At 42.5% G+C, this 26,992-nt stretch overlaps 2 protein-coding genes across 3 annotated transcripts in view; both read left to right on the top strand.

Annotated features, from left to right (window-relative positions):
* Positions 1–409: 409 nt before the first annotated feature.
* Positions 410–9,161, top strand: kcng1 (potassium voltage-gated channel, subfamily G, member 1; the record flags this gene model as incomplete). The annotated part of the gene is made up of 2 exons (XM_079239077.1): positions 410–1,192; positions 8,382–9,161. 2 exons carry the CDS (start codon positions 410–412, stop codon positions 9,159–9,161), a joined length of 1,563 nt encoding a protein of 520 aa, XP_079095203.1.
* Positions 9,162–19,298: 10,137 nt separating this feature from the next.
* src (v-src avian sarcoma (Schmidt-Ruppin A-2) viral oncogene homolog) overlaps positions 19,299–26,992 on the top strand; it is a 40,447-nt gene continuing 32,753 nt past the window's right edge. For both annotated transcript variants that reach the window (XM_079239553.1, XM_079239552.1), the window contains exon 1: positions 19,299–19,595. The gene's annotated coding sequence lies outside the window, so the exon portion shown is untranslated. The remainder of the gene's footprint in view (positions 19,596–26,992) is intronic.

The following is a 26,992-nucleotide window of genomic DNA, read 5'->3' as shown; positions in this document are numbered from 1 at the left end:
CTTATACTCCCCCTACTGGTGGAAAAAAAGTACTTTTTTTTTTTTTTTACTGGTCAGAAAACATTCAAGAAGGGTCTTTGTCATTAATTAAACTTGTGATTTAATAACGCATCAAATATGGACAGACTGGGACCTACATCTTTAAAAAACTAATTATGATTGCAGTTATTTTTTTAGTTAATTTATTTTGAAAATATTGAAAACATTACATACTCTACCTTTAAACTTGACCACCTTAAATTAAACTCTTAAATCTCATCTGTTTCTTTTTGTTAGATAAGGAGTGTGTGATCAGGTGTGTGTTTACCTGTGAGGTCAGAGGTCACATCATGACTTCTGTTTTCTCTCTCTGAAGGTGACGACGTGCTGACGGGAGGTTGACCTCAGGGATGTGAGCCCACCAGTAAACATGACCCTTTTGGCGGGCGATGGTTCCGACTACGACTACAGTGCTCTGAGCTGTGCCTCTGACACCTCTCTCAACCCGCCCCCCCAGCAGGAGGAGGAGGCTCGTAAGGGGGCTTTTTATAAGAGGGCCCAGGCCGCCCCAGAGTCGAGTGCTGTCCCTGACAACTTGCCCCTGTCCGGCGCCCGGAGACTCCACGCCATTATCAATGTGGGCGGCCTGCGTTACCAGCTGCCCTGGACCACCTTAGAGGACTTCCCCCTGTCCCGCCTGGGCCAGCTGCGCCTCTGCAGCAGCTTCGATGAGATCATGCGTATCTGTGATGACTACGATGTTACACATAACGAATTCTTCTTCGACCGCAGCCCCTGTGCTTTCCGCACCATCCTGACCTTCCTGCGGGCCGGAAAGCTACGTTCCCTCAGGGAGATGTGCGCCCTGTCCTTCAGGGAGGAACTGCTCTACTGGGGGGTTCCCGAGGAGAGCCTGGAGTGGTGCTGCCGCCGCCGTCTGCTGCAGCGTGTAGAGGAGTTTGAGGCCATGGAGAGGGCGGAGGAAGAGGAGGAACTTCTGGAGGACCTGCTGGATTCAGAGAGCGGTCACAGGCAGCATTCAGCTGAGTCCAGATTCAGTCGCTGCATGGGAAAGCTCAGAGACATGGTGGAGAGGCCTCAATCTGGCCTTCCTGGGAAGATCTTCGCCTGCTTGTCAGTGTTGTTTGTCACCATCACTGCCATCAACCTCTCCATCAGCACAATGCCGGCCATGAGGGAGGAAGAGGAAGCGGTGAGTCGAGGATATTTTCCACCAATCACAGCTCCACAAAAACAGATGCTTTTCCAAAAAGTCTTAATTCAACAGAAACATGAAGCCTAGAAAGTTATTTTCAAGGTTGACTCACCAACCTTGTTGTGTTTAGCAAATGTAAAGAAAAGCAGAGTTTGATAGAAAGTTCACACCATTTTTACCTTCCTGGGGAGCTGTTGACACCTGTTGCATAGGAACATGTTCCAATGAACTTCACCAGATTTTTGTCTACAAGATGCTGAAACATAATCAGTTCTGGTTTACAGTCTGGTTGTGGTGATAGACTTGAACCTTGTGTAGCTTGCTCCACTGGGAGCTGTCAGGCTGCTGATACTGGGAGCTACGGTCTTTCTTGGCCTGATCTGTTTCCATTATTTTCACCGTAATGTGAGAAATATGTCGCTTTATTTTCATTCTTATACATTCCTATCCAAAATCACAGTTATAGGATATATTTCTCCATATTTTAATATTCTGGCTGCTTTAAAACCAGCTTGCAGCCTTGATCAGTCCAGTTTAAACTAAACGGGATCTAGCTTAGCACTAGCTTAGTCAGCGCTAACATAGATACTGAGGGATGCTTTGAGCATGTTTATTTTTTTTTAGCTCCAGTGATGAAATCGTGATTGAGTTGATTTGTAGTCCCTAAATACAGTCACTGTAAACTAAATAAAACATTGTTTCCCCACATTATCTTAAAACTAACATGTTCTAGAATATAACTAGATTAGCACTGTTACGTAGCTTCAAGCTAACATAAGGTTAAAAGCCTTACATAACGTTTGTAGTTGTATTTGCACAGGGATAAAATCTCAAATATGCAGCCAGGTGTAAGTATTTTTACAGGAAGACTAATCAGGAAACTACTTTTAAAATTACTTGTGGTGTAAATACTATTTACTATACTATATTATTTACACACTTATGGTGTAAATAATATTTACACCAGTAATTACTGGTGTAAATATTGGTGATCCAGACGTGTTGGTGAAAGACGTGTTGGTTCTCCTTTTCCAGTGGCTGCAGTTACATGAAGTTTTTCATTCGGAATTAATAATTCAGAAATAAATAATTGCAAATTACAATATTCTCCTTCAAGTTTACGTGTAAATAGTAATTCCGAATTGAGGTTGACACGGAAAACACATGGATGCGCCTTTATTTAATACCACATTAAATTTGGGGGTTAAGGAGGCTGAACAGAGGGCGGACGTGACGTACTTACGTTTACACGAAGTAAACAAACTCCACTTCCTGGTTCTTGTCTTTTCGCACATAACATGGAAAACCACATAATAAGTACCATTTTTACCTCAATTTTGAGCAACACAAGCATACTACTTCACTTTTTTCAGCAGTTGAGGAGAAGAAAGAAAATAAAGTTCAAAGACGTACAAAGAATGCATACACAGAATGATCGGAATTAACTTAAGAGTGGAATTAACGTCTACATGATAGAGGAATTAATCAGTTCTGATTTAACAGGAACAAACCAACCACTAAATTCATTCAGAGCTAGGTCTTTACATGGTCATTTACTACGTTTACATAAGAGTTTTAATTCCTCTTTAACTCCAAATAAAAGTTAATTCTGATTTAAACTGATGAAAAATGACCATGTGAACACTTCATTCCTATTGCAAAAGTCTATATGGAATTAAACTTAATTCTAAAGAAGGTGTCCGGTTTGTTCACATTTTAAATCCAAAATTTCACATTTTAAATCCAAAAATTTACTTCCTCTGTCATGTAAACCTTTATTCCCTATTTTTAATTCCGCTTTGAGTTGATTCCGATCGTTCAGCACATGTTCGTCACCTTGCCCCGTCCCAATGACACACATATTCCACACGGTGTTTTGCCTCCCGTCTTGAGTAGTCTACCTTCTCCTTCGCTGCAAAAAGTGAAGTAGTATGCTCGTGTCAAGCTGGTACTTTAAAATGATAATCAAGGTAGCAGCGAAACTGGTACTTATGTGGTTTTTACAAGTTTTTACAAGTTTGTTTAATTTCCGGTAGACGTCATACGTCACGTGCACCCTCTGTCCAATCAGAACCCTTCCCAACCCGCCGCTCTAAAGCAGAATTAAGTAAGGACATGTTTCATGTAAACCTCCGTTAGGAATTATTATTTCCATGTAAACTCGTAGGAGAAGGCTGGTAACTCTGAATTATTTCACTCTGAATTTAAAAACATGTAAGCGTTGCCATTTCTGAATGAGAGAGGAATTTAAACTTTCGTGTAAATATGGCCAATGACCTCTCAATCACCAAAGCTGGCATCCAGTCAGATTTCAGAAGTGGCCATTGCGTCCCTGCCCCAACTCTCTCCTTTCCCCCTTCTGGCTCCGCCCCTTTCTGTCTTTATTAAGCCAAGTCACTACAACTGACTTAACTCACTGTGAGGCATGTGTCCAATTTATTCAGTCCATCGGTGATGATCAACTCTGGTCCCCGAAGGCCACTGTCCTGCAGGATTCACATGATTCAAAGACACACCAGATTAAAAAAAAGTGAATCCAACCGTTTGCTGTCAAGTTCTGCACAGTGACCCATTAGCCAAAGTGGATGTCATGTATTTATTCGTCTGTCTGTTGGTGACGTAACTTAAAAAGCTGTGGACAGATTTTAATTAAATTTTCTTTGCTTTGGGTATGTTGGGAAATTTTTGCCATTAGAGGTTTTAACTAGAAAACAATGCTCACGGTCATTTCCAAAACCAGTCTGCAAGATCTTATAGGTCTGTGATCTGAGTGCTTCTTGGTCCATGAATGATGGTGAATTCAATTCAGCAAGTTTATTGTTTGTAACAATGAAGTAGGTCAGTAAAGACGCTTTTCCACTTGCATCCAATCAGTAATGATTATAGAACTCTTAGCATTTTAAAAATCATGTTAGAAGACTTCCCAACTTTTCTGGAAAAGTGTTTTGTCCATTAAACTTTGGAAATGCAATGCCCAGAGTGTGACATTCAGTCAAGGCAAAGACATTTCCAAAACAACCGGAATTCACGAACCTTCTCGCTCAACAGAAAACAGGAAAAACCATCAAATAGAAAGAAAAAACACTTTTAAACATGATTTTGAACCAGAAATAGAAACTATCATAACGCAGCAAGTAGACTCAGACCATAGTTTGGAGGAAAATTAAACTGGTTTTCTCAGAGAGTTATGCATGAAAATGAAACAGAATGAGGGCGGAGGTTTCTGAGCTGACTGGTAATGTGGAGTTCTGCCAGTTCAGTTGATTAGCATTGCTCCATTTCCACCGAGGGGTCCAGCTCAGGATGGTTTGGTTCAGTAAAACCTGATCTCTGTTGTATTTCCATAGCCAATCATACCCTAGACAGCTACGTAAAAGCGTGATGTCATCGCCGTTCCTCCTAATGAAGAATGTGAAACAGAGAAAAAAGGGCAGAATGGTGGACATCACTCAGTTTACATTCATTAACCAGTAAAAAAAAATCCATTGCATAGCTAAACACGGATCTGTTCCCGCTTTGTTCTTATTAGTTAGTTAAACAGGAAGTGGTGATTATTTCAACCAATCAGTGGATTGCATGTGTGTCAAACTGCAATAAGGACAGATTGGTAAGATTACACAAACCGATTTCCAACGCTGGTAATTTACTAATATTCAGAGTATCATATAATTATGAGTTTGTAGTATTTAGATTTGAAGTCTAAGTTAGATTCAAAGTTGTAATTAAAAGCTCAAAAGTAAGATTACAATTTAAAATTTGCCTCATCTGATTATCGTAATTTATGATCTTTTATTTCATCTCATAGTGACTTAAAATTTCACAATGATGAAATTTTGTGGATAGATTTTGACCCCAACAGAAGGTCCCTCCAAAAGAAGTGAAAAGATTTGGATATTCTGGCATCTTTACTAGTTTTTTTTCTCGTGGAAACGCAAAAACTTTGTAGATTCCTGGAGCCATTGGTGGAAACTGTGTTTGAGTTCATGTAGAAAGCCATGGTTGTTAGAATTATAATAAACCAGTCTGTCCCGGCTGAGTTTCTGGAGGTGAGATCCTGGAGTGAGTAAAGCTGGCAGCCAGTGGAAATACTGGAACAGATGCTGGCAGGTGAGCAGATGGCAGGGTGGACATGTTGGAGCACAGGTGACAGGAAAGTTAAACTCAATGCAACAGTTCAGCAGGAGTGATGTTCAGGTGACGCAGAGATAAAATGAGGCCTGGTTACAGAAGTGCTCTTCACAGATAATAAGACCAAAGATTCACCATGACAGTAACAATCATCTGGCAGGAAACTGCTGCAACCTCCAGCCTGATACCACCGGCTTGTGCTTACATGCAAGGAAGGTATGCAGAGGAGGATCCTGCAGCCCACCCAGCGCTCCGAGACTAAAAGCAAACAATGTTTAAAGGGAAAAAGAACCAGATTCCTGACCCAGCCAGCCAGAAACTGCAGACAAATGGCTTAAAAACCAAAACCAGGTCCCGTACCAAGGGCCAAATCCTGCAGGCTTCCATGTATCCCTGCTCCACCAAACCTGCCTCAAACTAATCAGTCATTGTGCAGAACTTAACTGACTGTCGGATGCATTTTATCACTACAGTAGACGCCAATCTAAAGGCTGTTTTCTAATTTATTCTTGAGGGAGGATGGTAAATTTGCATTTATTGCCACTTCAGTGGACATTAGGGGAGTCACTCAACACACTGCCACTTACTGTGGAATAAACTGATAAAGCATAAAATTTCAGTAACACTTCAGAATAATGGTACAAATCATTTATTTAAGTAATGTGATGAACTCATGACGAACTAATGCATTTATTGATGAATTCCTGTAGCTTGTCATGAACTAATGATGATCTCCATGTTGATTCATGTGTTTACTTGATCCTTAATTAATCATAAATTATTGAACATTAGTTCACTGTTAAATTATCAGTATGTTGACATATTGGACAATTTAAATAGAAACATATCATTTAATTCCCTGCTACTGATTTTCTTTTCATTTTTATTTATCCAAGATACACTCAAAAAAGTTCATTTGGGTGAACATGGATGTAAAAGTGCTTTGAGTGACTGTTAATAAAGGTTGATTGTAGGTTTATTTATTTATTTATTGTGTCTAAAGCAGCTATGTATTTGATATAAAACCTTCCTGTATAAATCAGTATCATATCTTGGTTGAATGGACGGCATTAACACAGTGATTTTAAAACCCTAATAATCACTCCTAATGCTTTTACACGTCCATGTTGACCCAGGTAAACTTGTGTCTTGCTTTAAATAAAAATGGGAAAACAGTAGCAGAGAATTAAATTATATATTTGTATCTAAATTGGCAAATTTGTTGACATATTGAAGAATTAACAGTGACTCAATGTTTATCATTTGATGATTAATTAGGGGTCAAGTCATCACATGAATCAACTTTGTGATCATCATTAGTTCATGATGAGCAACAGGAATTTATTATACAGTCTTCATAAACTATTGCATTAGTTTATCATGAGTTACGCATTACTTAAGTATATGGTTTGTACCATTAATGTTAAGTTTTACCAAAATTTCACATATATACATGTATATGAAATGACCAACTTTACATTTTCAGTGACAGACCGGCAGCCCTGGGGGGGTTAAGTGTTTTCAGAGTCCCAAGCCTGGATGAATGCAGAGGGCTGCGTCAGGAATATATACAGGAATTTGGGGCCCTATGAAACACAATGGACCCCACCACTTGATCGCAAATTTTAGATTTTTGTTTTTGCTTCAAGCTGATAAAAAAAAAAAGCTTTTCATGGGAATAAGAAAGATCTATGTCTGTGTTTAACCCTTTATGGGCAAGTGACATCACTTTGTTTCCTTTCATATTCAGCATGAAACTATTTTTTTTTTTGTTTTTTTTTTTTTTGTTAATGTAACAACAGAATGGAGGTCTTGGTTCATACCAGAAGGACAATTTTAGGTTAAAATTTCTGATTTGAAGTTATTTCTTTGAGTGTCTTACAAAGGGTTAAATCACAGTGCATACATCTAACTAGGTTATTTTTATATAAATGGTTCATCAGTTTATATTACTGCTATATTTTATTACAAGGTATTTATTATTTTTAATAAAGGTTTAATGATTTTGGTCATATAGTTTGTCCATCTTTTTGGACCCCTATCAAGTCATGGAACACTTACAGTCTCCCAAATTCCCCCCCCCCCCCCCCCCCCCCCCCCCCCCCCCCCCATATGGCGCCTCTGATGAGAACCCAGTGTTTATATCCACATGTTGTCACGTTTAAGACTTTACATACTCTGATATTTTCCTGGTTGTGTCCAGCACATGACGAAGGCCACAGATGTGGGTTGAGATGAAGAGAATAAAAACTGTCCCAACTGAGAGTATTCATTAAACATTAAATATTTCTTCTATCTTATTAACTCAAGCAGGTCTGGATCAGTTTAAAGTTTCTACATCTCTTGATCTAAACAACACAATGAATCGTTTTTAGACATGTTTATGTATGAATTATGTAAACACACCAGATCTTAATGCTTTATTCATCTACTTTTTGTTTCTAAACAGATTCAAACAAAAAAAAAAATCACATTTAACACACAAAATAAGAAATTTCAAAAGTGGATTTCTTTTGTAAATTTGGAGACTTAATTATCAAACTTGTCTGGTGCTGGTTATGTATATATGGTAAAATGCCACCTGTGGACTTTGTGATACATTCGCATGTCATGGTATCCTGTCTTTTTTATACATGAGTGGCCTAACTTTAAAATACATTTGTGAATTTATCTTCATATATCAGTCGTTTAGTTTATTTATTTTTTTCTGAACATTGGATTTGACCTCCTCCGACTCCACATCTCGTTCTTTTCACTGTTGTTCTGTGTTTGTCCTATATATGACAAAAAAATTAAAGTAACAAAAGAAAATCATAAATTTCAAAGTTCCAGATGGGTATAAGATGAACTTGTGTCGTTCTAACCCTGTTGTCATTAAAATCCAGCTTTATGGATGAATAACAAGCTGTTGTTCGGAAGAAAAGCTCTTCTTTCTGTTTTTGTGGAGATGTTTGGCAGCTCTGAGTGCAGGCTCACGTCTTCCATGTCGACGCGGCTCCATCTAGTGGCTCCACCTGCGTACACGCTGACAACAGCAATGTGTTTGTGTCTCCGACAGGGCACGTGCTCCAACATGTGCTACAACATCTTCATTGTGGAGACGGTGTGCGTGGCCTGGTTCTCCCTGGAGTTCACCCTGCGCTTCATCCAGGATCGCAGCAAGCTGACCTTCCTCAGGAAGCCGCTGAACCTGATCGATGTGGTGGCCATCCTGCCGTACTACATCACCCTGCTGGTGGACAGCACCTCCAAAGGGGAGAAGCGTCTGGGTTCCGGCAGCAGCTACCTGGACAAAGTGGGCCTGGTGCTTCGTGTGCTCCGGGCGCTGCGTATCCTCTATGTGATGCGATTAGCTCGCCATTCTCTGGGCCTGCAGACTCTGGGACTGACAGCACGCCGCTGCACACGGGAGTTCGGTCTGCTCCTCCTCTTCCTGTGCGTGGCCATCGCGCTCTACTCCCCCCTGCTATATTTGATCGAGAATGAAATGGCGACCACGCAGGAGTTCACCAGCATTCCCGCCACCTATTGGTGGGCCGTCATCACCATGACAACGGTGGGTTATGGGGACATGGTGCCAAGGAGTATCCCGGGTCAAGTGGTGGCTCTGAGCAGCATCCTTAGTGGCATCCTCCTGATGGCCTTCCCAGTCACGTCCATCTTCCACACGTTCTCCAGGTCCTACGTGGAGCTGAAGCAGGAGCAGCAGAGGCTCCTGCAGAGGAGGACACACTTCCTGCTGCGTAGCCGCATGGCCGGCCTGGGCAGCAACCTCTCGTTGGAGAGCGATGTGCTGTTTCCTCAAGGGTCGTCCGACGCCAGAGACGTGGACGACTGAGGCTAGATGAGGCGACAGAAGACACGAGAGACAAGGTGGAGCATCCTGGTGTAACCACAAGATGAAGATGTCCTGACAGAGAAAGACAAGAGACTGCTGATAGAGGCGCATGAAAGTAAAAGTACAGATTTTACTTTTCAGGACAAAACAAAACATCCAACCTCAGATAAACAAGCTGGCATTTCACACCCCGTCATTATTTACCAAACAGAAACTAAAAGTCGGAATCAGTTAAATGCTGTTTGTCCCGACTTTCTCCACAGGAAATCAGAGGGTCAGAATCAGTCAGAAGCTTCTGATCAATACCCTGATTAATTAGTCCGCATCCGTGTGAGCTCCTCTGTAGATGGTTCAGCTTCAGTCAGGCGTGTGGAAACACAGTGCCAAGGAGGAAAGACATCATCAGTGATCTGAGAGAAGCAGCTGCTGCTGAGAGGGGGTATCTGGTTATTTCCAAACTATCTGGAGTCCATCATCCTGCAGAGAGAACATTCCAGACAGCTTCCAGCCTCACCAGGAGCGGATGTCCCAGTAAGATCAGAGCTACATCTCAGACTCTGCAGGCCTCAGTTAGCATGAAAGTCCAACACAGTCCAGTTAGAGGAAGACTCAACCAGTATGGCTGCAGAAAAGACTTCTGGGACAACGTCCTTTAGACCAGACCAGACCAGAGTTGGCATGTTTGGTCAGAAAGTACAAAAACCCCAAACACAGCATATCAGCACAAACACCTCATAGCAGCTGTCAGCACGGTGGTGGAGGGATGATGATCTGGGCTCCCTGCAGTCACTGAGTGGACCGTAAACTCCTCTGGATAGCAAAGTCTTCTGGAGTCAGATGTGAGTCCATCTGTCCAGCAGATAAAACTGGGCTGGAACTGTCTCATGCAACAGGACAATGATGGAAATACATCAGCAGATCTACAACAGAAAGGCTGAAAAAGAAAAGAGTCGAGCTGCTTCCATGATCCAGTCAAAGTCTGGCAGCATCTGGACCTGCAGACTTGTTCTGGTTCACCTGACTGCTGGAACCAGACAGGTTGGTAGGGGGGGGCAGTGGAGGTCTCAGTGTGGTCCAACGGAGTTCTGCTGCTGATTAAAGTTTGTGTGTTTTGTGTTCGTTCTCCTTTTTGTTTAATAAATAATACATGGCGTAATATTTAATGTGCAGCTTGTGTCAGAGGTTACCTGAGAGGAGGAACCAGGTGAATGACCTGATGTTTGGCACATTTTCTCCTGAAACAGATGAATGAGACAGACGTGTTTTTCTGCTGCTGTGCAGGAACAACAGGAAGGACTGAAAGAAAAACAAGCTGAGGAGACAAGAGAAACAAAAATCGATAACAAAAGACTGTAGCGCAATATGAGATTAACGTAGTGATTATACACACTGTTCCAACTGCATAAACCTTTCAGTGGAACGAACATTCAGCTAAACGACAGTCTTCTTGTGACTCGGAAACATCGCTGACTTCTTTATCTGAGATCTTTCCAGATGTTTTATGGATTTATGGATGCTGTGAGCTCGATCCAGTGATCTCTTCTCAGTTACTGTGAAAATGTCCAAAGGTATGGAACAAGATTTGTTTCAGAATCTCCAAGCAAAACTTTTTAAAACTCAAGCAAAAAACCATTAAAACCAAAACTTAAGAGCATACTTTAATGGAAAAGTGTTTTAACTACTGTGTGCTGAAAAGTGAAAGTGGCTGAGTTCATGAGGATTCAGAAGTAAACATTTAACTCATCTTTTAATGGTTTTAAGGATGTTTACATTGTTATGGTTAAGCAGCATAGATGAATGCTGATGAAAGAAAATGACCATTACACAACAATTCCACAGTTTCAAATTCTTTGTCAGAGTAATTTAATTTTCAACTCCTTAAACTTCCTAAGAAAGTGTTTGTACATCTCATTGGGCTACATCTGTGTCACTCCAAAACTCACCAGCCAATCGGAATGCGCCCCTGAAAGAGCCCGCCTGTGAAAGGTTTCAATTCAATTCAATTCAGCTTTATTTATATAGCGTCAAATCACAGCAATGCCATCTCAAGACGCTTTACAGACAGAGGGGAAAACATAATGAAGGCCAATTCATAATAGCCTATATAAGGAAACAAACAGATTGAGTTGAGTCCAACTCAATCTCCCATCCTGAGCAAGCACACTGGCAACAGTGGGAAGGAAAAAACTCCCTTTTAACAGGAAGGAAACCTCCGGCAGAACCCGGCTCAGGACAGGCAGCCATCTGCCTCTGCTGTGTGGGGGGAAGAGGACAGAAAGACAACAGACAACAGGAACTGCTACTCCTGGCCAGGGAGACCTGCTGAGACAGGAGACATACATGTTAATGATGCAACACTGTTATGGGGGGGGGGGGGGGGGGGGGGTAAAAGAGAGAGATAAAGAGAAAAAGAAAGAAGCTCAGTGTATCAGGAAATGTCCCTCAGCAGTCTAAACCTATAGCAGCATAACTAAGGGATGCTAACCATCCCTAGCTATAGGACTTATAAAAAAAGATAAGTCTTCAACCTAGTCTTAAAGGTAGGGAGGGTGTCTGCTTCCCTAACACTAACTGGGAGCTTATTCCATAAGAGAGGGGCCTGATAACCAAAGGCTCTTCCTTCTGCTCGGCTCTTTGAGACTCTAGGAACCACAAGTAAGCCTGCAGTCTGCGAACGAAGTACTCTGCTTGGTATATAAGGAACTATGAGGTCTTTGATATATAGTGGTGCCTGGTTGTGGAGGGCTTTATATGTAAGGAGAAGGATTTTAAATTCTATTCTAGATTCAACAGGCAGCCAATGAAGAGAGGCTAAAACTGGAGAAATATGATCTCTCCTGCTGGTTCTGGTCAGGACTCTGGCTGCAGAATTCTGGATCAGCTGAAGGGTTTTCAGGGCATATTTAGGACAGCCCAGTAATAGAGAGTTACAGTAATCTAGTCTCGAAGTAACAAAAGCGTGAACCAGTTTTTCTGCATCACTCTGAGACAGAATGTCCCTAATTTTGGCTATATTACGTAAATGAAAGAAGGCTGTTTTAGTAACCTGCTTAATATGTGGGCCAAAGGACAGGTCAGGGTCAAATATTACTCCAAGGTTTCTCACTGTAGCACTGGAAGCTAAAGTAATGCCATCCAGGTTCATTACAAATCCGGAAAATTTAGCTCTTGAGTTTTTCAGATCCAACGAGAATTACTTCAGTCTTATCTGAGTTTAAGAGGAGAAAATTTCTAGACATCCAAGTCTTTATGTCTATGAGACAATTTTGTAGCCTATTGGGCTGATTTGTTTCATCTGGTTTAAAGGATAAGTATATCTGAGTATCATCTGCATAACAATGAAAGTTTATTCCATGCTGTCTAATAATTTTGCCTAAAGGGAGCATATATAGCGTGAAGAGTATTGGTCCAAGTACAGAACCTTGAGGAACTCCATGACTTACTGTAGTTTGTGAGGAGGACTTGTCATTTATATGAACGAACTGAAGTCTATCAGATAAATATGATTTAAACCAGCTTAACGCTGTACCTGTAATTCCAATTACCTGTTCTAGTCTTTGTAACAGAATGTTATGATCGACTGTATCAAATGCAGCACTAAGATCAAGCAGGATAAGTACGGACACAAGTCCTTTGTCTGAGGCCATAAGAAGGTCATTAGTAACTTTCACCAATGCCGTCTCTGTGCTATGATGAGCTCTAAATCCTGACTGAAACTCCTCGCATAAATTATTTCTGCTCAGGTGGGCATGTAGCTGAGCTGAAACTATTTTCTCCAGAATTTTGGACATAAACGGGAGGTTAGATATAGGTCTATAATTTGCTATCACCTCTGGATCCAGAGATTGCTTTTTAAGTAAAGGCTTGATTACAGCAGTTTTAAATGATTGTGGTACATATCCTGTCACTAAAGACATATTGATAAGATTTAATAGTGATGTATTAATTAAAGGGAAAATGTCCTTAAAGAGGCTTGTTGGGAGAGGGTCTAAGATACAGGTGGAGGGTTTAGATGAAGCTATTATTTTAGTTAATTCAGAGGGTTGGACAGGACAGAAACTATTTAGACACAAGTCAGATCCTGGTTCTAAGGATACATCGGAGACCACAACAGGCTCAACATTATAGGTAGAAGGAAGAGTATTGTCAATTTGATCTCTAATTGTGTCAATTTTATACATATACATAAATACATGAAATCATCACAGCTAAGTGAGAAAGGAATACATGGCTCCACAGCGTTCCGACTCCTAGTAAGCCTAGCTACAGTGCTGAAAAGAAACCGAGGGTTGTTTTTGTTTTCCTCTATCAATGATGAATAATAAGCTGTTCTTGCCGTACGTAAGACTATTTTGTATACGATTAAACTTTCTTTCCAGGTTAAGTGAGACTCCTCTAGTCCTGATGGACGCCATCTGTTTTCCAAACGCCTTGATGCCTGTTTTAGAGCTCAAAGCTGGGAATTAAACCAGGGAGCCTTCATAATCTTACCTAATTTCTTCTTCTTTAGGGGAGCAACATTATCCAAGGTTGTACGCATTGAAGCTGTTATAGTATCAGCATGTTGATCAATCTGAGCAGGAGTAAGGCATGCAAACACATGGTAGAGGTGAAAAAATTGATTCAATTGATTGTTTAAATTTTGTAATATTATTGTCTGATAAACATCTACTATATTAGAATTTATTTTTGGTCAGTGAGTAATCAAATAAAGTGAATTCAAAGGTTAATAAGAAGTGATCGGACAAGACAGGGTTTTGAGGAAATACTTTGAGCTTATCAGTCTCAATACCATATGTTAGAACAAGATCAAGAGTATGACCATGAGAGTGAGTGGCTCCATTGACATTTTGTGAAAACCCAATTGAGTTTAGAATAGAGCTAAAGGAAATGTTTAAACTATCATTTTCATCGTCAACATGAATATTAAAATCACCTAGTACAATGACCTTATCAGTAGTCAGCACTAACTCAGACAAGAGATCAGAGAATTCGGTCAGAAACTCGGAGTAAGGTCCAGGTGGGCGATACACTAATGCTAAAAGGAGCGGTTTCTCTGAATTCCATTTTGGATGAGATAAATTTAATGTCAGGAATTCAAAGGATTTATAGTTCGTTTTGTGCTTAGGATTAATTAAAAATTCTGACCTAAAAATAGCTGCAACACCTCCTCCTCTGCCTGTAGTTCTAGGAAGGTGAAAGTTTAAATAGTTAGCTGGCATAGCTTCATTAATACTAACATAATCCTCTTGCAGGTTTCCGTAAGACAGAATAGATCAATGTGGTGATCACCTATCAAGTCATTGACTAATAAAGACTTATTTGGGAGGGATCTGATATTCAGTAGGCCACACTTTATTGTCTTATTTTCAGATTTTATTAAATCCATTGTTTTTATTTTTATGAGGTTTTCACGATTAACCCGAGGAGTGTTTTTGTGTTGTTTAATTCTTACTGCTGGGAAGTTGTATAAGGTCGGAATGGGGTTTTGGGTGGGCGGCGGCAGGTGGGAAGCAGCAGAAAAGTGTGTAGGACTATAATTCTGCCTCCTGGTCCCAACCCTGAGTTGTCAATTTAGCTGACTAATAAAAGAGTCCATATTGCTAGATAAGAGAGCGGCTCCATCCAACGTGGGATGGATGCCATCTCTCCTAATAAGACCAGGCTTTCCCCAAAAAGCGCTCCAATTATCTATAAAACCCACGTTGTTATCGGGACACCACCTAGACAACCAGCGGTTGAAAGATGACATGCAGCTAAACATGTCATCGCTGATTAAATTTGGCAAGGGACCAGAGAAAACTACGGAGTCCGACATGCTCTTGGCAAAGTTACACACCGAAGCAACATTAATTTTAGTGACCTCCGATTGGCGAAACCGGGTGTCGTTACCGCCGACGTGAATTACAATCTTACGGTATTTACGTTTAGCCTTAGCCAGCAGTTTCAAATACGATTCGACGTCGCCCGCTCTGGCCCCAGGAATGCATTTGACTATGGTCCCCGGTGTCTCTAGAGCCACGTTTCTGACTATGGAACTACTTTGTGTCAGAAATGAAACCAAACAATCATGAATCAAGACCAAAGACTGTGAAGCACAACCAAAATAGCGGGAAGAGAGAAAGAAGAAACTACCAACAAAACCACTCAATTTAACCAAATAAAAGCCTAATAGTTTTCATGATGATTGATAATTTTGAGATAATTTATTTTACTTAAGTTTGAGGAAGTTTTTGTTTTAATTGTTGTTTTTTGCTCGAGTTTTAAAAAGTTTTGCTTGAAGATTCTGAAACAAATCTGGTTCCATACAAAAGTCTGTTCAGAAGTGTCCCTGAATCAGCATCTGCTTATTAATCGCTTTATTTTCATTTTCTCATCTATGTTCCAGATGGAGTTCCTCCCAGTGAAGATGGCTTCTTTGTGTTTATAATTACTGCTGTTAAAAAGGAGGTCTCTCTTTAATATGGATGTAAAGACACACTACAGAACCTTTGCCACTTTCCCCGTCATGCGCCCCCTATTGATGGCTGAATCGCCGTCCATCCTGCATCCTACCTGACCTGTTAGCTCTCTCCAGCCAGCAGAAGACGATCTTATGATGACTCTTGTTTTGTCTCTGTTTCTCTCTTTAAATCTTCTTGTGTTTCTTTGCTGAATCAGCGACATTGCGTGTTCCAAACATCCAGTTCCTTATTATACCGTGAAACGAGACATCACGTCGTGTCCCGGATGTAAAGGTTGTAAAGTGTCGGTTTCTCAGCTTCAGGATGCTGCCGGGAAGCAGCAGCTCTAGAAATGCACACGATAGATGTCACTGTGTCATTAAACAAGTCTGAGACACGGAGTTTCAAAAAGTTTCATAATGAGTCTTTAAAGGTGCACTGTGTGACAAAACAAAGTCATCGGCTGAAAAAGACAATAGATCATCTAAAATCCGCATTTCTCTGAGTATCCAATCACTTTACTAAAATAACTTGTGTTTTATTCTCTGAGAACCATTTCTATCAAAACCTACTTGCTGTGGGTCCAGCCTGGTTTCCAACAGCAGGTCCCAGTCTAACCAGTGTTTTAGAACCTCAACGGAAGAGTTCCAATAAAAAGTAATATATTTAGGTCAGATATTCCCTTCCCACTCTTTCCCTGTGGAAATGCAAAAATGTGCATACTGACTTGCACCATGCCATGCTGGACCAGTTACTGGAAATGGGGCTAATCTTACCGCTTCAGTCCAAAAGGGTGAAGCTTCACATGCTGCAAGACATTGATTGGTGGAAAGAATCATCACTTCCTGTGTGAAGCTGCAATAAGTAAATATTCCTGATACATATACATATATTTGTGTGTATCTATATGCACTTAGAGAATGGCACAGGCTGGCGGAAAAATTGAGGAACCATCATGGGAGGGAAAAACCCCTGCATGGGATGTTCCACCGGCAGTTCGCCGAAGTGACCGATATGAACAAGTCCTACCAATGGCTAGAGAGGGCTGGACTGAAGGACAGCACAGAGACGCTAATCATGACAGCAGAGGAGGAAAGAGAGCCAGATCTACCACATCAGGCAGGACTGCAGGTGCAAACTGTGCAAAGAAATTCCTGAAACAATCCAGCACCTTCCTGCAGGGTGCAAGATACTGGCAGGCAAAGAATATGTGGAACACCATGACCAAGTAGCTGCATAGTGTACAGGAACAGAATATGGACTAGAGACTCCTGAATAAAATCCAGACAAATCAAACATTAATTGTACAGCACTTTATCACACATCAACTGCAACTCAAAGTGTTTTACATTAAAATGTAATGAACATCCCCCACCCCGACTATAATTTACCATTTTCACATACATGACCATATTTATACAGACATATCCAGACACACCTGTGTACATAAAATGTCTCAGAACTCTGTCCTAACCCCCCCCCCCATCCACATCAGGAAACCTGATACACTGGAGAGTTAATATAAAATACTGAATAATATAAAATAAAATAAAACAAAATAATATATAATAAAATAAAACAAAACACCCTAAACTATAATAGATAAAAATACAAAAATACAATGAAGTAAGTTATAGAATAAGACTATAAAATAAAAACAATAATATAAAATAATAATCAATTAAAAGCTTTCCCTAAAATGTAAGTCTTAAGCTTTCTTTTCAAAACATCAACACTCCCAGCTGCTCCCAGTTTGTCTGGCAGATCGTTCCAGAGGTGAGACCATAAAAGCTGAAAGATGTCTGCAGGTTCTGGTCCTCCCTGGGAATCAATAAGAGACCAGCCGCCACCGACATGAGAGGCCTGAGAGGTTCATAAGCTAAAAGCAAGTCTGCTTCCTACTTGGGCTAAAGACCCTTCAGAGCTTTACAGACTAATAAGGGTGTTTTAGGCACGCAGGAAGCAAAAGTAGAGATTAAAACTGGTGTGATATGAGCTCTTTTTCTGGTTGTCGTCAGTAGACGAGCGGCTGAGTTGCGTAAAAGCTGCAGTTTGGAGTCTTTTTAAGAAGAGCATTACAGTAATCGATCCTACAGGTGATAAAAGAATGGATCAGTGTCTCTGCATCGGCTTGAGAGACAAACTGTCACAATAGTCTTAAAATGAAAGAATCCCGTCTGTGTTGTGTTGTTAATGTGAGACGTAAAACTTAGAGCCTAAACTGACTCTGAGGTTCTTTACTCCTTCGCTGGGTTAAAAGAAAGTGATTCAAGTTTGAAAACCAGTTTGTCTCTGTGTGCTTCAGGACCGATGACTAAAACTTCTGCTTTGTCCTGGTTGAGCTGAAGGACATTTTCTCCCATTCATGTCTCAATATCTAAAATACAGTTAAAAAGGTCACAGGTCACGGCAGGTGTCCCAGGAGACACAGCTACATAAAGCCGCGTGTCATCAGCGTAACTGTGGACGCTAATGCTGTGTCTCCTGACGACGTCAACAACAGGCAGCATGTAGCGATTACAAAGAATGGGACCTAAACTGAGCCTTGCAGAATGTCAGATAAGATCTAAACCAGTTTAAAACTGTAGCGAGGCCAGTCTGGCTCTGGAGTCGGTTTAAAAGTATGGTGTGGTCCACAGTAATGCAGCACTGAAGTCTAGCAGGACAAGAACTGAGAAGTTTTTCATGTCCAGGTTGGTTCTGATGATATTGACGACTTTGACCAGTGCTGTCTCCGTACTGTGTTCTGCCCTGAACCCAGACTGGTAATCCTGAAAAGTACCCTTGTTTTTTATAAAACCATTAGGTTAGTTAAAAACAAGCTTTTCTAAAATTTTGCGTAAATTGGCTACAAGACTGTAACTGTTAGGTTTAGAAGTGTCTAAGTTTAATCTTCAGAGTAAACTTCGGAGCGGAAGCAGCTGGGAAGACATCAGTCTAAAGAGAAATATTCACAATGTTGACAAAATATCATCCTGCAAAGAAGATCAAACTGACTTAGAAAGAGGTGTGGGGATGGGAATGAAAGGACAGGTTATAGTTTCACCTGGAAATAACTTTGTTAACCGTCTGCATCAACAAGGACAAAACCTTCTGGTTTATATATAGATATATAATATACATTAAGATTAAATATGTATTTTTACCTTTTGTACTGATACAAAGGGAGAAATGAGTAGTTTTCATTATTTATTGGTTATAAAGCTGTTACTATACTGGTCCAACCCATTTGATATCAAATCGTCCTGAAAGTGGAACCTGAACCCAGATCAGTTTGACATCCCTCCTGAAAATGATTTCAGGTGCTACTGTGTTGTTACCTTCTTTGGACAGCAGGTGGCAGCAGACTCCAACAGAGAAGACCTTTAACTTCTATAAATAAAGGAAACGTTTTCCTTGTTTTACTTTCGCTGATGCTCATCAGTACCGATATTTCTGACATGTTTCATCTTTCAGGACTGATCTGGACTGTAACAGGATATGTGAAGAAACTCAGACCAGTAAAACCAGTGGTTGTGGCTCATTTCAGGTGAGGAGGAGCTCCTTTCAACAGAATCAAATCTCAGCCGTGCGTCAGACAATTCGACCAATCAGAGCTGAGCGCTGCTCCGGAGGCCCCGCCCCCTCTACCCCTAACATCACACCCCGGTGTTTTGATCCTCTCTGTTGCTCCTACACCAGATCCTCCAGTAGATGTGCGCACGTGCCAGTGACACCAGTATCCCTCCGTTCCTTCAGCGCGACTGAAAAATGTTTTCCCAGCTGCGGAGCTTCTCACCGGGCCGTCCTTCCACCTGAATGGGACTCCTCGCCGCGTCTCTGCCGCTGATCTTCCGCGCCTCCGCCGCTCCGCTCTGCGCTTCCGCCGCATCCCTGTGATCCTCCAGCGCCGCTCAGCAGTGGTGGATGCTTGCTTGTGGATGGTTTGATGAGCATCCCTCTGGTTTGATCGACAGAAAAGCGACGCTGCCAGGTCTCCTGCAGCTTCAGGGTGAGCAGCTGAAACTTGGTGTTTTCCTGACTTCAGTTCTGACAGGCAGAGACATGAAATATGAATGAGGATGTGGATGAATCATGCTGGAAAGGACAAAAGCTTCACTTTAAGCGCTTCTTAGTGTCAGATTTTCCTCTTCTGGGAGCTTGTTTCTCTGTGGATTTGTTCAGCAGCTTTAGTTTGTTTTCTCACCTGTGTTTTTCTGAATTAACTGGTTTTAAGTCCGACAAATCCAGTCCTTCCTCTGCGTACTTGGAGAAGAAATCGCACCACACCTCACGGTGAAACTGGAAGCTTCCAGTAGACTGAAACTTGGCAGGAAGCCTCAAATGAGCCAACTCCTGTCCTGACTGACAACATCGTACTAAAAAAAAGAATTTACATGATTTAATTTAGTTTGCTGACTCATAATCTCCCTCCCGGAATCCCACACATTTTAAAGACATGCTTGGTGTAATCTCAGGATTAGTTTCTCCCACTCATCGTGACTCAAATACTGTAATGTGTTGCCACTAATAATTACAAAACAACAGACCTAAAATACTGAGGAGCACCATGATCCGGTCTTCAGAGACACCCCCCCCGGTCTGTTTATGCTTCACCACTCTGACTGTGCTGTCATGTGTATACTGTCCACATGCACCCTGTCTCAGACTCCTGACTCTGGATCTGACTCTTGATCCAGAATCTGTTAACCTCTCTGGTCCCAGACCACCGATCCAGGATCTGTTACCTTCTCTGGTCCCAGACCACTGATCCAGGATCTGTTACCTTCTCTGGTCCCAGACCACTGATCCAGGATCTGTTACCTTCTCTGGTCCCAGACCACTGATCCAGGATCTGTTAACTTCTCTGGTCCCAGACCACCGATCCAGGATCTGTTACCTTCTCTGGTCCCAGACCACTGATCCAGGATCTGTTACCTTCTCTGGTCCCAGACCACTGATCCAGGATCTGTTACCTTCTCTGGTCCCAGACCACCGATCCAGGATCTGTTACCTTCTCTGGTCCCAGACCACTGATCCAGGATCTGTTAACTTCTCTGGTCCCAGACCACCGATCCAGGATCTGTTACCTTCTCTGGTCCCAGACCACCGATCCAGGATCTGTTACCTTCTCTGGTCCCAGACCACCGATCCAGGATCTGTTAACTTCTCTGGTCCCAGACCACCGATCCAGGATCTGTTACCTTCTCTGGTCCCAGACCACTGATCCAGGATCTGTTACCTTCTCTGGTCTCAGACCACCGATCCAGGATCTGTTACCTTCTCTGGTCCCAGACCACTGATCCAGGATCTGTTACCTTCTCTGGTCCCAGACCACCGATCCAGGATCTGTTACCTTCTCTGGTCCCAGACCACCGATCCAGGATCTGTTACCTTCTCTGGTCCCAGACCACCGATCCAGAATCTGTTAACCTCTCTGGTCCCAGACCACCGATCCAGGATCTGTTACCTTCTCTGGTCCCAGACCACTGATCCAGGATCTGTTACCTTCTCTGGTCCCAGACCACCGATCCAGGATCTGTTAACTTCTGCGGTCCCAAACCACTGATCCAGGACCTGTTAACTTCTCTAGTCCCAGACCACTGATCCAGGATCTGTTAACTTCTGCGGTCCTAGACCACTGATCCAGGACCTGTTAACTTCTCTAGTCCCAGACCACTGATCCAGGATCTGTTAACTTCTGCGGTCCTAGACCACTGATCCAGGATCTGTTAACTTCTCTGGTCCCAGACCACTGATCCAGAATCTGTTAACTTCTCTGGTCCCAGACCACTGATCCAGGATCTGTTTCCTACTCTGGTCTCAGACCACTGATCCAGGATCTGTTAACTTCTCTGGTCCCAGACCACTGATCCAGGATCTGTTTCCTACTCTGGTCTCAGACCACTGATCCAGGATCTGTTACCTTCTCTGCTCCCAGACCACTGATACAGGATCTGCTAGTTTCTGCTCTCACTAGGGGAGAAAATGAGGACTGAATTAAAGTCTAGACTAGATTTTCTCTCAGACATGTTAAATATTGGTGTGTCGGTCCAAACCAGACGTTAGTTTTTTTCAATGTTTGCTATGATGACGACTGAAACATAACGCTTAGCTCAGCCCTCCGTGCGCGCAACGTGCACGTTAAACCTGCTGTACAGCTTTTTGATCTGCCTTAAACCTAAATACTGCATATAAACCCACTGCTTGTTTTTTTTTTTCCACAGTAATCCCCTCTGAAATCTGAAACCTTCTTCCAGAAATGTGTCTGAAAGCGCCATCATTCTCTGACATAAAGTCGCCGTTACATTTGATTATCAGCGGTGCATAAAACTAATCCTCCAGAGATTTTGTCAGAGGGTTTTTATTTGTTTTGTGTTTTTCCTGTAAGAATCAGGGTGTTTTGCAGCACACATGCATAAAGCCGAATGTCCTTTAGATTTAATATTTGTATTTAAGTTTTACAGCACTAACATGCAGACTTATGAAAGAGATATGTTGTGGAGAAACATTCCACTTTTCTCTTTAGAAACTCACACGTTCACATTACTTTCCGATACGTAACGTTCCCCTGCGGGCCAGTGACATCAGTTCCACCAGCTGTCAGCGTGCCTCTGCAGTTCTCGGTCCAGCCAGCTGATGACTGACAGCTGCTCCTCAAAGCGCTGCGAGTTGCTCCGTTGTGCTTCCTAACTACCAGGCTCCGCAGAAGGGACCTAATGCTCCCTGGAATCCCACACATTCCTTCCAGTGAAAGCCAAAGATGTTTATGTCAGCTCCAATGGGATTGGTGAAAAGTGGCTCTTGAGGCTGGAATTCCTGCTAATTGGCCCCGTGGCTGTGGACGGGCCCCTTTGTTCTGGTGCACAGGAGGGTTCTGTGTGTGAGGGTGATAGACTGAGCCGCAGCATCAATGACTTGCCTGTTTCTCTGGTGATACGCTGTGGGATGATCAGCTGCGCTAAGACAGGTTGCTTCCACTTACAAACATTACCTCTGTGCACCTTTTCTCAGATATGGTAGGAGACGCGTTCAGGGTGGTCTGCAAGGGAAGACCCACCCCAGGATCCACTGAAGCAAACTAAGAGATTCCAGTTCCCCCGTCAGTTTGCTGAGGTCATCATTTGATTTCGTTAGTGTCCCAGTTTCCCTCAGGTCAGAGGAGGATTAATTGGCACTGAGCTCAGAAGCCATATTGTGATATTCTAGAGAAGAGGGAATGAAATGACAAGAAGGGCTTCTGGATGATGTAAATCATCTGGAGCTGCAGTCGTAGTAGCAGTAATAGTAACATAACAGTCACACTCTTTCCTCTTGGCTTCAGAGAAGTTCAAAACAAACACACGTCTTGTCTGATGAGCGTCAACCTTTCTTCAACAAGATGTTGTGATGCTCGCCAAGGGGAAAGGGGGTGGGCTGGCGGCTGGGATGAGGTTTGTGATGGCTTCCCGCTGACTAAGGCTTTTGAATTTTTTATGTTGCAGACTGTAAACGTCTGTCGCTCTGGCCCACATCGGGTGCTAATTAGTGTCCGGCTTCATACAAAGGCATATGGTTGACCATCGGAACGCTGGCGCCACCTGTTCTCCGAGTTTTCCTCCTTTCTCACATTGCTCGCATCCACTTTCTTTGTTCATTTTTTTGCATGTTTGTTTTCTTTCTTTTTTGTTTTGGTCTGAATCGTGTAAAAGCTTGTGTGTGTTGCTGACATGGTATACTTTGAATCCCACACTTTAATTCTATATGAAGCTGAATGAATGGACCGTTCAAAGCTGCAAAGCAGAGGTCATTAACTAGTGAAGATGCAGAGCTTCAGTATTCTATCATGGCTCACAGTCAGAGCTGACCGTTTGAATGAAGTATCTGATAGTGGTTTGATACGGACAAACAGAGGACGACTTGTATCCTCCCAAGATCCCCCGCCACTTCCTGTCTCTCCGCTCTGGGAGCGAGCCAGGGTGACACAGGCCACCCATCTCCACTCAATCCACCCACTGTTAACTCTGTGGAAAAGTGATCACTCTCACACCCTCATTCCCATCGCTCCATGCACGTTTCTGGTGACAGGAAAAGAGTCTTTGGCATTTAGAAAGATGTCTCTGTGTGGCTTTGTGTAGGCGCAGCTGTGTGAGCTCGGTTGGGATGATGAGATGCTGGGAAGAGTACATGCTGTCCCCCTCCCTGCACGCTCTCTGTCCTCTGAGAATCACTGCAGTGTACATCAACATAGAGTTTTCATGCAGATCAGGGATCCTTTTAGACTCAGCTGCTGGTTCAGGCAAATCTTATAATCCCACCAAAACAAGATAAGAAGATCTTATTTGTGTGGAACTTACCAAACAAATGAGGATAAAAAAGATAAATGTGTGTACTCTGGGTACATGACATCTTTTAGTCACTGGACTGCATGATCACACAAAGTTACTTTGCACACAACCTGACTTCTCCTGTCTGGTGTGATGACAAACCCCTCCATGCTCTCCTGGGTGTGTGAGATTGGCAAAGCAGACTTGTACTTACATATACATGTGTAAATTTGGACAGAAAACCCAATGACCCTCAAACAAGTTGTCATGTTACAAAAGGGCATGTACCCTGTAGAGTCAAGAACTTTCAATATTATATGTATCAAACCCAGCTTTCACCGTACCGCACATCAATTTGAACTCATGCTATCACTCCAGACGGATTCTCACACTAACCCACACACACCGGACTGATCTCACACTAGTACACACCAGACTGATTCTCATGCTAACACACACACTAGACAGATCTCACACAAATACAGACCAGAATGATCTCAAATAAACCTACACGCACCAGACTGACCTCAAACTAGCACACATGAAACTGATCTCACGCTAACTCACGCTGATCTCAAACTAGTGCACACCAGGCTGATCTCAGACTAGCAAACACCAGACTGATCTCATGCTAACAAACACCAGACTGATTTCATGCTAATACAAACACCAGACTAATCTCATGCTAGCACACACCAGACTGATCTCACATTAACCCACACGCACCATACTGATGTCACACTAGCACACATGAAACTGGTCTTATGCTAACATGTAGCAGAGTGATTGTTATGCTAACGCATACCAGACTGATCTCACACTAGCACACACCAGAGTGATCTCAGACTAGTACATACCAGACTGATGACATGCTAACGCACACACCAGACTGATCTCACACTAGCACACACCAGAGTGATCTCAGACTAGTACATACCAGACTGATGACATGCTAACGCACACACCAGACTGATCTCACACTAGCACACACCAGAGTGATCTCAGACTAGTACATACCAGACTGATGACATGCTAACGCACACACCAGACTGATCTCCCGCTAGTACACACATCAGTCTGATTTCACACCAGCACACACCAGACTGATCTCACACTAGCACACATGAAACTGATCTTACGCTAACACGTACCAGAGTGATTGTTAAGCTAACACACACCAGACTGATCTCACATTATAGTAGTAGTACACACCAGACTGATCTCACACTAGCACACACCAGAGTGATCTCAAACTAGTACATACCAGACTGATGACACGCTAATGCACACACCAGTCTGATCTCATGCTAGCTCACACCAGACCGATCTCATATTAACCCACACGCACCAGACTGATGTCACACTAGCACACACTAGACAGATCTCACGCAAATACAGACCAGAATGATCTCAAATAAACCTACACGCACCAGACTGACCTCAAACTAGCACACTTGAAACTGATCTCACGCTAACTCACGCTGATCTCAAACTAGTACACACCAGGCTGATCTCAGACTAGCAAACACCAGACTGATCTCAGACTAGCAAACACCAGACTGATCTCATGCTAACAAACACCAGACTTATCTCATGCTAATACAAACACCAGTCTAATCTCATGCTGGCACACACCATACTGATCTCACATTAACCCACACGCACCATACTGATGTCACACTAGCACACATGAAACTGGTCTTATGCTAACATGTAGCAGAGTGATTGTTATGCTAAAGCATACCAGACTGATCTCACACTAGCACACACCAGAGTGATCTCAGACTAGTACATACCAGACTGATGACATGCTAACGCACACACCAGACTGATCTCCCGCTAGTACACACATCAGTCTGATTTCACACTAGCACACACCAGAGTGATCTCAAACTAGTACATACCAGACTGATGATACGCTAATGCACACACCAGTCTGATCTCATGCTAGCTCACACCAGACCGATCTCACATTAACCCACACGCACCAGACTGATGTCACACTAGCACACACCAGACTGTCACACTAGCACACGTCAAACTTTTTTAGCCTTACCCCAGACGGATTCTCATGCTGCCATGCACCAGATTGATCTCACGCTAACACACTCCAAGCTGATTTTAAAATGAAAAAACAAAAAATAAAGGCTCTTATTGTGGGACAATTAAATTTCCATGATATGGCTCTTTAAATCTGATCTTGTGAGTGGTTTTAAACTGACCCAGACTGAAAGTTACTCATCAGCTTCATAAACGCTGAGTATGAATATTGAGAATAATTGCATAACACAGTACTCCATAAAGATTTAAATCACATCAAACAAAGCAAAAGGGTTGGGAGTGTTTGTAGCACTAGCTCCAACCAGCAGACATGAATCTGATGTCACTTAGTCTACACTATGTGGTGGTCTGTGCCGGACCCATAGACCCAACCAGAGTCCTGATCCTGGTCACAGGCTAGTTTGTGAACCCACCAGCCCTCTGGTGTCCCATGTTTGCCTCACAGCTAGTGTCTTATCCGTCACCTACATTGCCTCCTATTTGAATATTGAAATCAGGACCTTGTGAACAAAGAGAGGGTTTAAAGGAGAAGGAGGAAATCGTTTCAGTGTCTGGGGGCCTCGCCCTCCAATCTGTTATGGAAATGTCATGGCAGGGAGCTGTTATGTTTTGATGATGAAGCGTGACATGGGCACATTTTAATATTTTAATGTTTCTTGCATGTCTGCTCCATTTATTTGTCTATCTCCAAGGAAGTAGTACCCCGTCTCTGATCTCGTTTTCAGCTACAGAAACAAAGAATCGTCCCTGTAGTTGTTCTGTATTCCTGCTCTTACGTGCCTTCAAACTTCAACATTCAGCTTTGTCATTGAAGACAATCTGATGTTTCTTTAAAGCTGTGGGTTTACTGGAGACATTATCAAGTATCAGCTGTTATGCTGTCTATATGGCAGGCTGTGACATGACAATCCTCCACATGGATTGGTGTATGAAGTCTTCAGAGCAGCTGGGAGAAGCTTCCCTTCCTTTGGCTGGGTGTTGTGTGTAGCTCAGGGCCAACCTGGATGAACGGTGTCTATACCTGCTCTTCATACATTCCTAT

Source organism: Telmatherina bonti (genome assembly GCF_933228915.1).
Source record: "Telmatherina bonti genome assembly, chromosome: 4".
NCBI classification, from domain to species: Eukaryota; Metazoa; Chordata; class Actinopteri; order Atheriniformes; family Telmatherinidae; genus Telmatherina; species Telmatherina bonti.
The sequence above is the reverse complement of the archived record's forward strand: the minus strand, read 5'-3'. Positions and strand labels throughout refer to the sequence as shown.